The sequence below is a fragment of the Anolis carolinensis genome, chromosome 1 (assembly GCF_035594765.1).
Source record: "Anolis carolinensis isolate JA03-04 chromosome 1, rAnoCar3.1.pri, whole genome shotgun sequence".
In the NCBI taxonomy this organism is placed as follows: Eukaryota; Metazoa; Chordata; class Lepidosauria; order Squamata; family Dactyloidae; genus Anolis; species Anolis carolinensis.
In genome coordinates, this window is record NC_085841.1 from 354,954,018 (window position 1) to 354,970,636 (window position 16,619).

The following is a 16,619-nucleotide window of genomic DNA, read 5'->3' on the forward strand; positions in this document are numbered from 1 at the left end:
GACAAGAGACAGGGCCTTCTTAGTGGTGGCCTCTCGGCTATGGAACTCCCTCCCTAGGGACATTAGATCAGCCCCCTCCCTCCTGATCTTCCGCAAGAAAGTAAAAACATGGCACTGTGACCAAGCCTTTAGAGAACTTGTGCAATAAACTATGGAACGATATGTTATGATTATAGGAACAGCCCAGTTTATGCTTGTGGATTATGTGATCAATTATGATTGTATGGTTTTCTATTGTTTTAACTGTTTTAAGTATATTTTTATTATTCCATTTTAAATATTCATTTTAATTCTGTATTGTTGTCAAGGCATCGTTGCCTTTATGTAAAGCCAAGGGACAAGATAGAAATATCATAAATAAATAATAAATAAAATAAATGTATCACCTCTTTTTATTCACCTCCCAAACAAAGAACACCCAACACACCTTGTCCCAGGACTACCCTTATGCAAAATGTTACTGTACAGTAGGGCCCTCGTATCCATGGGGAAGAATATGCTCCAAAATTTGCTAACCAAAATTACCCAAAAATTGTGACTATGATCAAATGTCATTAAATTACCTGACGTCAAGTGGCATCATGCCATAGAGTTGTGGTGGAGGACCTAGAGATTCTTAGAGCAGTATCTTCCCTAGAAATTTGCTAGATTCTCCCAGAGGATTCAATAGCAACTTCTCATAGAATTGTGCTGAAAGGTATCTCATATTCCTAGGCAGACCACTTCCCCCACTCATGAATAAGTGAAACCATGGATATGGATCTTACTGTATTTCCCTTTTGATAACTTAGGCTTGTGTTCTAACTATTGTCTCTTGTATTTTAATATGTGTATGTTATAATATATGCTTTCATGGTTGTATTTTAACTGTGTTTTAATACGTGCTTTTAGGACATATCTGAATATGTTGTGACCCCTCTCAAGCCGAAAGGAGACAGGTAATAAATTATTATTATTATTATTATTATTATTATTATTATTACAGTAGAGTTTCACTTATCCAACACTCACTTATCCAATGTTCTGGATTATCCAACGCATTTTTGTAGCGAACGTTTTCAATATATCGTGATATTTTGGTGCTAAATTTGTAAATACAGTAATTACAACATGACATTACTGAGTATTGAACTACTTTTTCTGTCAAATTTGTTGTATAACATGATGTTTTGGTGCTTAATTTGTAAAATCATAACCTAATTTGATGTTTAATAGGCTTTTCCTTAATCCCTCCTTATTATCCAACATATTCGCTTATCCAACATTCTGCCGGCCCGTTTATGTTGGATAAGTGAGACTCTACTGTATTATTAAAAATAATACTAATGTGCTAACAACTAAGTTTGAGAATCAAATGATGACCCAATCAATATGTCGACTGGAAGGCCCAAGTATGCCCATGCCTGAACTAAATAATGGTTGGGAGGGGAGTGCTTAGAGCTTTTGCTGTTATTTGCTTATGCTGTCTTGGCTAGCACTTTGAAAAATTGCTAGGTGGACTCCAAGTTCCAAGACATTTTGATTTTGGGAGTTGTAGTCCAAGGAGGAGTCAGATAATGTAGTGCTTGAGCATTGGATTATGACCCCAGAGACCTTGGATTCAACTCCCCTTTGATCATGGAGACCCACTTGGGAAAGTCACACTCTCTGAGCCTCAGGGGAAGTCTACAGCAAACTCACTCAGAACAGATCTTGCCAAGAAAATCCTGTGATACGGTTCATGTCTTAGGGTCATAGAATCATAGAGATGGAAGAGACCACAAGGGCCATCCATTCCAACTCCTTGCTGTGCAGGAAAAGCACAATCAAAGAACCCCAACAGACGGCCACCAAAGGAGCTTCCACCACATGACAGGGCTTTCCAGTGCTCAATGTCTATGCCACAGTTTTTAAGGTTGACTTTACACCCATCTTTAAAAACCGTAGCTCCAGCACTTCAAAGCCAAAATACACTGTTTGTCTATTCAATGCACAAACACGAAACATGTCACATTTAATATTAGCCCTCTAACTTTCCTCTCACTCCATTATTTATTTATTTCCCACATTTGTGCCCTGCCCTTCTCACCCCAAGGGGATTCAAAGCGGCCTTACAACAGGCAACAATTCGATGCCAACAACACACAATTCCAAAAGGAACAATTACAGTTAAAATCCAGACAATTAAAACATCAATTAAAACCACACAAACTCAAATCATAGTCCATAATCTATTTGTCAATCACATTAATTCATTCTCATTATTGTACTGCTTCAATTACTGCTCGAATTCTTGGTCCCACAGCCATGTCTTAACTTTTTTCCTGAAGGTCAGGAGAGAGGGGGCTGACCTGATTTCATTGAGGGAGTTCCAGAGCTGAAGAGCCATCACTGAGAAGGCCCTGTCTCTCATCCCCACCAACCGCACCTGTAAAGGGGGTGGGACCGAGAGCAGGGCTTCCCCCAACGATTTTAACCTCCGAGGTGGATCATAGAGGGCAATATGTTTAGATAGGTAAGCTGGGATGGAACCATTTAGGGCTTTATAGGCTAAAGCCAACAATTTGAATTGTGCTCAGTAGCAGACTGGCAGCCAATGGAGCTGACGTAACAGGGGGTTGTGTCCATGACAGCCATAGACACCTCCTGTTCTCCAAAGTATTATCTAGCCATCCACATCTCCCAGATTACATGCTCTTTCTTACAGCCTGATCATAACTAGGTAAAGCAGTTCTTCTGCACCCTCAATATGGAATTCTCTACATGTCACCTTTGTAAAGTCAGCAGTACCACCCTATCCGTGTTGTTCTTCATGCTGTGTACTGCTTTTCATGTTCCTTCCAAAAGTGGAATCATTTAAAGTCCTCCTACTATTACTGCGGCAGATACCTCAGGCTACTGATTTTGATCCAGCCATTGAGTCCCCCTCAGGGTGAGAAGGGCAGGGTATAAACAGTGTAAATAAATACAGTAGAGTCTCACTTATCCAACATAAACGGGTCGGCAGAACGTTGGATAAATGAAAATGTTGGATAATAAGGAGAGATTAAGGAAAAGCCTATTAAACATAAAATTATGTTATGATTTTACAGATTAAGCAACAAAACATTATATTTTACAACAAGTTGAGAGAAAAAGCAGCTCAATACACGGTAACATTATGTAGAAATTACTATATTTACGAATTTAGCACCAAAACATCACAATGTATTGAAAACACTGACTACAAAAACATTGACTACTAAAAGGCAGACTGTGTTGGATAATACAGAATGTTGGATAAGTGAGACTCTACTGTAAATAAATTATAGCGAAAAAGTGGCCTAAAGACTGAGGAAATGTGTAGGAAGCCCATCACAGAAAGAGTGTGAACTGTAATAGAGCCATGGTTTGTATTCAGGAGCTGCCAGGTTCAGTCCCAGTGTTGAACCCAGGCATGGGCAAACTTTGGCCCTCCAGGTGTTTTGGACTTCAGCTCCCACAATTCCTATCAGCCTACTGTGGTAGCGCAATGAGTTAAACCCCTGTGCCAGCTGAACTGCTGACCTGCAGGTTGGGTTGGTGATCTGAAGGTTACCAGTTCGAATACGCGAGAAGGGGAGAGCTCCCATCTGTCAACTCTAGCTTGCAGGGACATGAGAGAAGCCTCCCAGCAGGATGGCAAAATATTCGGGAATTCCCCAGGCAACATCTCACACCAGGAGCGACTTAAAGTATGTTTTCAAGGCGCTTCTGACACAATAAAAAAAAAACTGGGGTTGAAGTCCAAAACACCTGGAGTGAGGGCCCAAGTTTGCCCACGCATGGCCTAGCTTATGACACCTCAGGTTTAAAGTGCAGTGGGGCAGGAGATGGAAAATACACTCCCGCTGAAGTCACAGGTTCACAGTTTTGGTGTTCTCCTGAATTCATCACTGAGCCTGATACCCCAGGTTTCGGCAGTGGCCAGTGGAGCATCTGCTCAATTAATACCTGTGCGCCAGTTGTGCCTATACCTTGGGAAGTCAGATTTGGCCACGGTGGTCCAAACTCTGGTTATATCCCGAAGAGACTACTGCAGCACACTTTACGTGGGGTTGCCATTAAAAACTGTTCAGAAGCTTCAAGTCGTCCAACGGGCAGCAACCAGGCTTGTTACTGTAGAGGGGGCATAAAACTCCCCTATTACATCAGCTCCACTGGCTGCCAGTCTGCTACCGAGCACAATTCAAAGTGCTGGCTTTAACCTATAAAGCCCTAAATGTTTCCGTCCCAGCTTACCTATCCAAACATATCTCCTTCTATGATCCACCTCGAAGATAAAAATAATCTGGGGAGGCCCTGCTCTCGGTCCCACCCCCTTTGCAGGCGTGGTTGGTGGGGACAAGAGACAGGCCCTTCTCAGTGGTAGCCCCTCGGCTGTGGAGCTCCCTCCCCAGTGAAATCAGATCACCCCCTCTCACCTGACCTTCAGGGAAAAAAATAAGATGTGGCTGTGGGACCAGCTCATTCCCTTCTAGCCCTCAGAAAGAAAGTTAAATCATGGTTATGGGACCAAGCTTTTGGAGAATAACTGCAGTGAAATAAATAAACGTAGAATCTGTGCAATGACAACTGGAATGGCCCTGTATTACAACTTTGGATTATGTGATTTTAATAATTGATGTAACTGTTTTTAGATGTTTTAATTCTCTGGTTTTAACATTGATGTTTACCAATTGTATGTTATTTTCAATGTATTGAATTGTTGCCAATGTGTGAGGCCGCTCTGGGTTCCCCTCGGGGTTGAGATGGACAGGGTACAAATATAGTAAATAAATAAATACCTCTGCCTAAACTGAGCTGCTGCCCACCTGATCAAACTGACAGAGGTGAACCAAAAGCCCAACCTGATATAAGGCAAACTCTTTATTCTTCCTATTATTTATTTATTTATTTATTTATGGCTCTTTTATCCCACCTTTCTCAACCCCGGAGGGGACTCAAGGCAGCTTCACAATATAGGCAATGCCTTTAAAAACACAGTACAATTAAAATAACAGTATCATTAAAACAATTAAAGTATTTAAATCCATGCAACAAGTTAAAATCACATAATCCATAGGTGTAGCCTGGGACCGTTCCATAGATCAGTTACACATCTTTCGTATTATTGCACTAGATTTTCAAAGGTTTGGTCAAAGAGCCATGTCTTCACATTTTTGCAGAAGGCCAGGAAGGAGGGAGCTGCTCTACTCTCCCTGGGGAGGGAGTTCCATAGCCGAGGGGCCACCACTGAGAAGGCTCTGTCTCTCGTCTCTGCCATTCGCGCCTACAAAGAAGGTGGAGGCGAGAGCAGGGTCTCCCCAGATTATCTTAAACTCCAAGATGGTTCATAGAGGGAGATATGTTTGGACAGGTAAGCTGGACCGGAACCATTTAGGGCTTTATAGGCTAAAGCCAGCACCTTGAATTGTGCTCGGTAGCAAATTGGCAGCCAGTGGAGCTGGCGGAACAGGGAGGTTGTATGCTCCCTGTACGCAGCTCCGGTGATCAATCAGGCTACCACTTGTTGGACCAGTTGCAGCTTCCGAACAGTCTTCAAAGGTAACATAGAGTGCATGGTAGTAATCTATTTGGGATGTAATCAGAGCATGGACTACTGTGGCCAAGTCAGACTTCTCAAGGTACGGGCGCAACTGGCGCACAAGTTTTAATTGTGCGAAAGCTCTCCTGGCCACCACCAAAACCTGGGTTCCAGACTCAGTGATGAGTCCAGAAGAACTCCCAAGCTGCGAACCTGTGTCTTCAGGGGGAGTATACCTCGTCCAACACAGGCTGCAACCCTATGCCCTGTTCGGCCTTGCGTCTTGTCTGGATTCTGTTTCAATTTGTTCGCTCTCATCCAGACTGTCACAGCAGCCAAGCACCAGTTCAGGACTTGAACAGCCTCCTTAGCAGCAAGTGGAAAGGAATGATAGAGTTGAATATCATCTGCATACAGATGACATCAAACTCCAAAACTCTGGATGATCTCTCCCTATGGCTTCATGTAGACATGGGATACAATATTGAACCCTGCAGGACCCCACAGGACAAAGGTTGTGGGGCCAAGCAGTTTATTTTATTTATTTATTTACATCACTTTTACCCCGCCCTTCTCACCCGGAGGGACTCAGGGCGGCTTACAACAGTCGGCAATTATATTGCCCAAAATACATTCAATGAAACAGTAACTGAATACATAAACAATAAAACTCTAATTAAACTCTATAAAACCATGAATTATAAATTTTTAAATGCATAGTCTCACTTATCCAAGCCTCGCTTATCCAAGCCTCTGGATTATCCAAGCCATTTTTGTAGTCAATGTTTTCAATGTATCGTGATATTTTGGTGCTAAATTCGTAAATACAGTAATTACAACATAACATTACTGCGTATTGAACCACTTTTTTGTTGTATAACATGATGTTTTGGTGCTTAATTTCTAAAATCATAACCTAACTTGATGTTTAGTAGGCTTTTCCTTAATCCCTCTTTATTATCCATGATATTCGCTTATCCAAGCTTCTGCCGTCCCATTTAGCTTGGATAAGTGAGACTCTACAGTAGTTAAATTCGTCCACTAACACCTTCGCGTACGCCTTGATTCACGTCATATCGACCTCAGATGTTACTCCTCAAATGCTTGAGTACAAGTGTTGTTTGTCTCCCAAACAACACCTTCTGGGAGCGATCATCAAGGAAGGACCAAAGCCACTGCAAAACAGTACCTCCAAGGCCCATTCCCACAAGGCGCTCCAGCCGTAACAACCATACCAAGTACAACATCCATATCTGCAAGGCTGGTTATCTGCAGTTTCATTTACGTCTGACAAAATAAAGGTAAAGGTTTCCCCTGACGTTAAGTCCAGTCATGCCTGACTATGGGAGTTGGTGCTCATCTCCATTTCTAAGCCTTAAAGCCGGTGTTGTCCATAGACACCTCCAAGCTCATGTGGCCAGCGTGACTGCATGGAGCACCATTACCTTCCCGCCTATTGATCTACTCACATCGGCATGTTTTCGAACTGCTAGGTTGACAGGAGCTGGGGCTAACAGTAGGTATAGGATTGCCTATATTTGCCCATGTAGACATATGCATACCCACAGTGCTCATGTAAAACCTAAAATATCTGTTGTAGTTTATATTAACGAAGCTGACTCCAGTTTTTCCTACGGATCTACTCACATTGGCATGTTTTTGAACTGCTAGGTTGGCAGAAGCTGGAGTTAACAGCGGCCGCTCACGCCGCTCCTGGGGTTTGAACCTGGGACCGTCTACAAGTTCAGCAGGTCAGTGCTTTAACACATTTCGCCACCGGGGCTCCCGTCTGCTAAAATACGTCCTCCCTAAACATTCTATAAGTCACCCAGTATAAGTCTATGACAAGCATGAGCCAACTTGGGCCCTCCCTCCAGGTGTTTGGACTTCAACTCCCGCAATTCCTCACAGTTGGTGTGAGGAATTGTGGGAGTTGAAGTCCAAAACACCTGGAGGGAAGGCCCAAGTTGGCCCATGCCTGGAATAGACGCAACTTCTTTCCCTCCGTTGTGGAACGCACCGTCGAGGGAGACGAACTGCCCGACGGCCGAGGAGCCTCCTCCGCTGTTCTCCACGAACTGCACCTCGGAGACGATGATGTTGTCCTCCAGGACGGAGCCGCAGCCCGTGCACACCGCATCCCCCCGGGCCGAGTCCACCTCGATCTCGCAGCCGCCGCACACGGCGCACGCCCGTCCGCCCGGCATCGCGGCGGCAGAGGAGGAGGAAGCCCTGTCAGCCACGCTCCCGCTCTCCTGCCCTCCGCGCAGGCCTCGCTCCCTCAGTCAGCCCCGGGTCCAATCGAGGCGAGGAGGAGGCGGCGCCTCAGCCGGCAAAGGCCCCAGCTCCGTCCTCTCGCGAGGTTTTCCTCAGCACAGGCTTCACTCACTTAGAATAAGCAGAAAGAGGTCTTCCTTCCCGCGAGACTTCTCCGCCCTGGCCACGCCTCTTTCTCCTCAGCAGTTTATTCGCCTAGAGCAGAAAGAGGCGGTGCCTCAGCCTGGCCACACCTCTTTCCAGTCCAGGACCAGAAAGAAGCCCTTCTTCTCGCGAGTCTTCCGAAACTTGGCCACGCCTCTTCCCTCAGCACAGTCTAATCACATAGAGAAGACCAGAAAGAGACCGGGTGATTCTTCTCGCGAGACTTCCTCAGCCTGGCCACGCCCCACCCCTCAGCACAGTTTTCATACAGAGGACCACAAAGAGGTGGCGCCTGAGCAGGCCCTTCGTTCTCGCGAGACTTCCTCGCCCTGGCCACGCCCTCTCCCCTCAGCATAGTCTTCTCTAACATAGAACAGAAAGAGGCGTTGGGTACTTCTTCTCGCGAGACTTCCTCGGCCTTGCCATAAAACAGAAAGAGGCGCTGGGTACTCCTTCTCGCGAGACTTCCTCGGCCTTGCCATAGAACAGAAAGGGGCGGTGGGTACTCCTTCTCGCGAGACTTCCTCGGCCTAGCCATAGAACAGAAAGAGGCGGTGGGTACTCCTTCTCGCGAGACTTCCTCGGCCTTGCCATAGAACAGAAAGAGGCGGTGGGTACTCCTTCTCGCGAGACTTCCTCGGCCTAGCCATAGAACAGAAAGAGGCGGTGGGTACTCCTTCTCGCGAGACTTCCTCGGCCTAGCCACGCCTCTTCCCTCACCACAGACTTCACTCAAATAGTGAGGATTAGAAAGAAGCTGGACCTCAGAAGGCCTCTTTTCTCGCGAGACTTGCCTCAGTATGGCCGCGCCTCCTCCCTCAGCACAGGCCTCACTCACGTAGAGAGGACCAGCAAGAGACCTTCCCAGGATGTCATAGCCTTGAGCCATGGCAGTTAAAGTGAGGGTCAAACCGCATTAATTCTGCAGTGTAGATGCAGTCGTGAGTTCTTGCTTTGCTTTTACCAGGTACTACCAACAATGTCATGTGGCGGCTAAAAAAGCCAAGGGGATCTTGGCCTGTAAAAATAGGAGTCTATTGTCTAGATCCAAGGAATAATAAATAATAATAATAAAACTTTAATTATACCCCGCCACCATCTCCCCGCGGGGAGTCATGCTACCCCTCTATTCTGCATTGGTCAGACCACACCTGGAATCACACTGTGTCCAAGATGTTGACAAACTGAAATGTGTCCAGAAGAGGGCGACTAAAACGATCAAGATTCTGGAGAACAAGCCGTATGAGGAGTGGCTTAAAGAGCTGGGCATATTTAGCTTGCAGAAGAGAAGGCTGAGGGGAGACATGGTGAAGGCGATGTATAAATATGTGAGGAGAAGTCATAGGGAGAAGGGAGGGAGCTTTTTTTCTGCTGCCCTGGAAACTAGAATGCGTTACAGCGACTTCAAACTAGAGGAAAGGAGATTCCACTTGAACATTAGGAAGAACTTCCTCACTGTGAGAGCTGTTCAGCAGTGGAACTCTCTGCCCCGGAGTGTGGTGGAGGCTCCTTCTTTGGATGCTTTTTAACAGGATGGATGGCCATCTGTTAGGGATGTTTGTTTTTTGGTTTTTTTTTTACAAAGGTTGAACTCACAGTTGAGAAAAGCAAACAAACTCCTACTTTGGTTTCCTGGAGATCAAGCACCTCTGCTTTGGTAATCTGGATTATATGGCAGTGTAAAAGGGGCCTCAGAGAGTTGTACTGGATTGTTGAGCTGACTTTAATCTCTTAGTTTTCTGTTCTCCAGACTGAAGCTGCAATCTACTTTGGTATATATATATATATATAAAATCTCCCAAAGTTGAAAAGGCTCATCATTTCTTCTGCAAGGCACCTTCCACACAGCTGAATAAAATCCCACATTATCTTCTTCTAACAGGCTCAGGTCCTGCCTATTTACATGACTGCATCTCTCCCTATGAACCTGCTCGGACCTTAAGATCCGCTGGGGAGGCCCTCCTACCGTGTTTCCCCGAAAATAAGACAGTGTCTTATATTAATTTTTGCTCCCAAGGATGCGCTAGGTCTTATTTTCAGGGGATGTCTTATTTTTCCATGAAGGATTCACATTTATTGTTGAACAAAAAACATTATATACTGTACAGTAGTTGTCATGACAAACAAGCATAACCAAACAAACTGTGAGTCCTATCAAGAATGTCTTGTTATTATCACTATTTTCATGTACAACACTCTATGGTACGTACATTTACTGATTCTGCATGCTCTGGTGTTCTGTTCAGCGGGCATGATTCCAAACAAAAACTTTGCTAGGTCTTACTTTCGGGGAGGCCTTATATTTAGTAATTCAGCAAAACCTCTACTAGTCTTATTTTCTGGGGATGTCTTATTTTAGGGGAAACAGGGTATCAGTCCCACCTCCCGCACAAGTGAGGTTGGTGAGGATGAGGAAGAGAGCCTTCTCCATAGTAGTCCCCTCCCCAAGGAAATAAGACAAGCATCCACTTGGTTAATTTTAGGAGGGAGCTAAAACGTGGCTATGTATCAAGCCTTTGAGAACAGCTAGACTGTATCTATTGGACAGGACTTGAATGACTATGAGACTGTAATAATAACTGCTGGATAGTTCAATAATTGGAATGAGTGGTTTAAACGGTGATATATATCTAGATTGTTTCAAAGGGCAAATTGTTTTTACCAATTAATAATACCTTTGTTATTTTAAATTGTTTTAAATTGATAACTGTTTATTGTTTATTATTTTTTGCTATACTATTTTTGTATCTGTTATTTATTGTAAGACACCCTGAGTCCCTTCGGGGAGAGGGAGCAGGGTATAAATAAATTATTATTATTTATTATTATATGGCAGCGTGGACTCAGATAACCCAGTTCAAAGCAGATAATTGTGGGATTTTCCGCCTTGATATTCTGGGTTATATGGCTGTGTGAAAGGGCCCCAAGACAGACCAACCCCTCTCATTAGCTGCCTCGGGAGAAAATATCAATCATTAGAGTGTTAATCCATGACCCAAGAAAGAGTGGTTCAATACTAACTGCAACCATAGAAAGCAGACAGCAGAGGGAGCCAAAGTACTTCTTTTAAAGCACAGCTGCTCAAACTTGAATACTTCAGCTGCATCTACATTGCAGAATTAATGCAGTTTGACACCGCTCTAACTTCAGTGGCTCAATGGGAGTTGCAGTTTGTCATCTCTGCCAAAGAGTGCTGGTGCCTCACCAAACTACAATTCCCATGGCAGTTAAAGTGGTGTCAAACAGCATTGATTCTTCAGTGTAAATGTACCCAGGGAGAAGACATTCCTTTGAACACTAGTTTCCACTTTGCTGGCACAAAAAAAGACACAACGCAATAAGTAATTTCTTCTATACTTTTTATTTCTTCCTTCTTTTCCACAAGGATCATGGCAAGATTATAGAGGCTGAAGACGAATTTGTTACAAAAATGTATTAAGAGGAAATATTCCAATGTGAGAAGAAGAAAAGGCATCAAAGAAAAGTGGTAGGATACAAGTTTAACTGAGAGAATGGCAAAATGAGGTCACAGCTCCCCAAATATGAATTCTTTCCTCCGCATTAATATTTTCTTGAGTTTCTTCATGTTTAACATTGCACTAACTTGAATGTTTAGCTGAGTGTTAAGAAATATAGTTTAAATATCTGAAGAAAAGGGTCAGGCAGTTTCCAAGGGAATGTGAACAGAACTAATAGAATACATCTATTTGTATTATCTCATGCTCTGCAACACGTAGGGAGGGAAATTTCCTGGAGACAAAGAAGAGGATATATATTTGAGGTAACAATGCTTTCATTTTATCCCCATCCTCTGTAACTACAGTTACTAAAGTGAGGCACTTGGTGATGACCAGATTTTGCTGGTTTCTTACTGTGCCTTGGCATTGGTTGTACTTATGGGTATTGTAGTTTGGAAAACTATAGATTCTGTACTGGGTGATTCTCAGCCTTTGGTTCTCCGGGTATTTGGGACTTCAACTTCCAGAGGCCCCAGCCAGTTTGGCCAGTGTGAAGGATTCTGGGAACTGAAATCCAAATACTTAGGATCAAAGGTTGGGAACCATTGTCATAGACCAATCTGAATGTTGCTAGCAGAATACATAGTGAAGGATCAAAGAGACAAACAATATCTAAACAGGACTCTAATTGTGAGCTTCTGCCCCTTATGGGATCACTTATCTTCCAAGTGTTTAGGACTTCATTTCGCAGAAAACGTGGCTTCTGGATGATATACAAACTCTGGTCCTCCAGAACACCTGGAGGACCAGAGTTTGTATATCACAATTCTATAACTTTTCCCATCAGATCTAAACGGTTGCCTAAGGATCTCATCCCACCCAAAATTGTCTTTCTTTGGAGGATTTTCAATGGAGACCAGTTGACCATCTATTGTAAGTGTATTTCTGTATGGCAGGGTTTTGAATCAGATCACCTGTATGGTCTCTGACAATGCTATTCTTCTATGATTGCAGGTTAGCCACTCACAGTGTGGCAGAAACTGAAAGGGCATGAGCAAACAAGGTGCATTAGACCTGCAGGACAAGAACCTCAAATCAGTGAACCCAAGGACAAGCATAATCTTGTAGAGAAGTGTGTATAGCTGAGACACAGGGCAGGGTCTTTTCGGTTATTGTATGGGAGCTTTAGAACATGAATCCTTAAAGCTTAAGTTGGTTCTACATGAGTTAACTGCAATTTTTACTCCAAGTCCAATTTAAGGACTCGGTTTTAACCTTTCAACCTCCAAATAGCTCAAAGAGTTATTTCTTTGTTGGCCCCCACTGAAACTCCAGTACCCTGGAGGTGGACTAGGCTACGAATTTTACACAAATGTTTCACCTTGGCAGTAAGGCTTGTACTACATAGATATAAAATAATAAAGTTGGGACACTTCATACACAAGCCTATTGAACACATTTCAGTTATATGCAAAGACCTCATCTCATGAGGGGAGGAAAGCGGGGGGGGGGGGGGGGTGAATCATCTTCATTACTGTAGCATTTTGTTTCATTCTGTTTATAAAAAAAACTGACACTATAGTCACTCTATCATATGTCATGTACTTTTGTTTGGGTCTGATGAGATCCTAAATCTCTGCTGCTACCATATGCGAACACTTCTACCACCAAATGCAAAGGCTTTTCCCTATCCCCATCTCTATCACAAATGTAAGGACCATGAATGTAATATTATAGGTATGTGGAATATTATGCTATTTCTGGCCCTACTGGATACCCACTCTTTCTATTCTCTGCTACCACAGACATTGGGTTTGAGTCCTTATGTGTATAGTGTTCCCAGAGGCCACAAGTATATGGCATACAAAAGCAATACTTTATTAACAGGAGCTGGACAACACAAAACGGTATGCAAAGGGAATTTGTAGCACCTCCGAGACTAACTGAAAGGTCAAACATGACAGTATAAGCTTTCGTAGACTAAGCATGCATCTACACTGTAGAATTAGTGTAGTTTGACCCCACTTTAATTGCCATGTATCAATGCTATGGAATCCTGGGAGTTGTCGTTTGGCACCAGCACTTTTTGGCAGAGAAGGATGGAAACCTTGTGAAACTCCAACATACCGATATTCCAGTCTAACACTGCTACATATTTAAAATAAAATAAAAACAGATTAATACTGAAATATATTTAAAGCCTGTATTTCACTCTCACTTGCCTTAAAACTATTGAGATTATTAAACCTCAGTACTTATTAATTCCTAATACTGACTAACTTAAGACCAGACTCTCCCTAGCCAGGATTTCCAGACTGCCAACTTTATTCAAATTCCTTCAAGCATTTCCACATCACTTTTCCCTCTTGACTCCCTCTACTGCTTACCTTATTATCTGTTACACATCTAATACATTTCCCAATACATATCCATGACATCACTGCAGTGGTATGGGAAAGTTTTATTTCAGAACGCAAGGAAAAAACCAAGCTGGTTATCTGCCATCAGATGACTAGGAAAATCTAAAGCAGGCAATATCTGGTATGTTTGTGATGACTCATAGAGGGCCTCTTGTATGTTTAGGATTCCTGCTGTCCTTGGAAGACAAATGGTTAGAATGGATGTCCTTGCCTTCGCTTGTGAAAGTGCAGAGAAGCTGAGCAAAATAAAAGTAGCATAACTCAAGGTGCAGCTGCACTGTAAAATCAATGCAATTTGACACCACTTTAACTGCCATAGCACAATGATGTGTAATGGGATTTGTAGTTTGGTGGTATTATTATTATGCTTTTATTTCCTGACTGAGATGCAAAGGAGCTTACAACATTAAAAAAAGCACTTTGGAACCCACAATATACAATTATTAAAATAGAATTAAACCTACAAGCCAATTAAAATGACTTAAAACATTTCAAACTGTTAAAATAATCAAAAGCACGCATGCACGTAAACAGGCTCACTCTTTAAAATTTTATTCTTTAAAAGCCAATGATTTCATAGCAGTGAGTCATGGAAGTTAAAGTAATGTCAGCCAATGCACTTCTAGTTATGGCCTTGCAAGGAAAGTATTGTGCCTACTAGTAAGGTCATCTCAGACTTTTAAAAAGTACAAATGAGTTTAGGCATAGGGAGCATTTTTTTCCAATTAGTACTATAACATAGGCAGTTTTATGTATCCTTTTTTCTAACACAACTTACTTCCAGGCAAGAATTATCACATGAGGGTTCCATTCAACATGTTATAGTACTTCGAGCATTGGACTATGACTCTGGAGACCATGGGTGCATCAATACAGTGGTTCCCAACCTGTAGTCCATAAACCACCAGTGGTCCTCAAGAACTAAAATATGGTCCACAGCCGCACCATTACTATACCATTGCAACGAGAGCAACTGGTCTCACAAAACTCTCTTATAGTGCTGAGGCAATGGGGATGTCAGGAGGGGAGAAGCTGACTACCCATGGAAGGAGTGGCAACAAGCCTCCTGACTGCTGCTTCTCCTCCTCCCCCCCCCCTCCCTGAGCAGAGTCATTCCATGTAGTGCCTGGAAGTGGAGGCATCTTGGTGTCTTTGTTTTTAGACCTGTTCCTGGGGTTATTTAGGGTGTTGATTCATAAAATTGCATTGGATAGACCACATCAGCTCTAGATTATTAAATATTGCTTTCTGTGGGTGAGCAGATGGCGAATACTGGATGGCATATGTTCTGTATCAGAAACTAGAGCTGATGTGGTCTATCCAATGCAGTTTTTGAATCGGCACCCCAAATAACCAAACCGAATCTAAAGTTGACCAAAAAATGATTCGTAAACCTTTTGGTACTAAAGTTGGAGAGTGGTCCCTGGTCCAAAAATGTTTGGGAACCACTGATCTACACAGTAGAATTAATGTAGTTTGACACCACTTTAACTACCCTGGTTCAATGCTGTGGTGGTTCTGGTTTGGTGAGGCAACAGCACTCTGTAATACAAGAGGCTGAAAAACTCATAAAAGTACGGTTCTCATGATTCCATAGTATTGATCCATGGCAGTTATACTGGTTACAAGAAGGGAAAGGAAAGAAACAGAAGGGAGGAGAAAGAAAAAGGAAAGACAAAAGAAAGGGAAAGGGAGGGAAGGAAAGAGAGAGGGAAAGGAAGAAAGAAAGAAGAAAGTGAGACAGGGAGGGAAGAAAGGAGAAAAAGAAGGAAGGAAGGTAGGTAGGTAGGTAGGTGTATGAGGGAAAGCAAGAGAAGAAGGAAAGAAAGGAAAGAGAGGACAAAAATGCAGGAAACAGGAAGGAAAGAAAGGGCCACAAAGAAAATGCACACATGGGCATATAAGTACGGTGCTATAAGTATACCATCCATCAGACTGTATCCTCAACTGCACATAAGGCAGCAGCAGGCTAGTCTAAAGAGCCCAGAAGAAAATATAAGGTTAAGGTAAAGGTTTTTCCTTGACATTAAGTCTAGTTGATTCCGACTCTGGGTGTTGGTGCTCATCTCCATTTCTAAGCCGAAGAGCCTGCGTTGTCTGTAGACACCTCCAAGGTCATGTGGCCAGCATAACTGCATGGAGTGCCGTTACCTTCCAGTTGTGAGTTTAACCCACTGCAACACTGGGGGGGCTCCATGTAAAAGAAGGTATATATACCATTAACTCATCCTGGACATTACCATGTTAATTACATAAGCACAGATACTGTATATCCAACATATACTGGCATATGTTTTCTCTTTCTTTGTATTGTATAGGTTGGTACAGGTTGAGCACCCTGAAATTCAAAATACTCCAAATTCTGAAAGTTTTTACATAGATAAATGTCATTGATTCAATGAGTCCGTCGTAGTTAGGTCTAACAGAATTCAGGCAATCTTGGTTGTGTTCACTTTCAAGCCACATGCTGACTTATGGCAACACCATGAATTTCATAGGGTTTCCATAGACAAGGAATACTCTGAGATGGCTTTGCCAGTTTCTTCCTCTGAAATAACAGCTAGAGAGAGATCCTAGGGCCTGCCAGTTTGTTGTGGACAGGACTATACACAATATACACAAAACATGGAAAGGGCAGGCTGTTGTGTTAGAATGAAAGGTCATTGTCCTTATCATGATGATTCTCCAGCTGCACCATGTCAATATCCTGGACAGATATCTCCTTCCAGCTCCAAGGCAAAGCAGTAGGGCACCAGTATATAATAAGCTTGTGAAATGAGCTCCTGACTCAGTCTT

General features: G+C 43.0%; 1 protein-coding gene and 1 long non-coding RNA gene across 2 annotated transcripts in view; one reads left to right on the plus strand and one right to left on the minus strand.

Annotated features, from left to right (window-relative positions):
- Nucleotides 1-7,948, minus strand: part of brf1 (BRF1 RNA polymerase III transcription initiation factor subunit) — a 267,788-nt gene extending 259,840 nt beyond the window's left edge. Inside the window, exon 1 of the mRNA XM_003214279.4 lies at nt 7,545-7,948. Within this exon, the coding sequence (XP_003214327.1) occupies nt 7,545-7,731 (187 nt within the window). The 5' untranslated portion in view covers nt 7,732-7,948. The remainder of the gene's footprint in view (nt 1-7,544) is intronic.
- Nucleotides 7,949-8,515: 567 nt separating this feature from the next.
- Nucleotides 8,516-14,671, plus strand: LOC103278311 (uncharacterized). Its single transcript, XR_505982.3, has 4 exons — nt 8,516-8,912; nt 11,331-11,432; nt 12,251-12,336; nt 12,418-14,671. It is a non-coding gene; the product is annotated as an uncharacterized LOC103278311 (long non-coding RNA).
- The last annotated feature ends 1,948 nt before the right edge of the window (nt 14,672-16,619 follow it).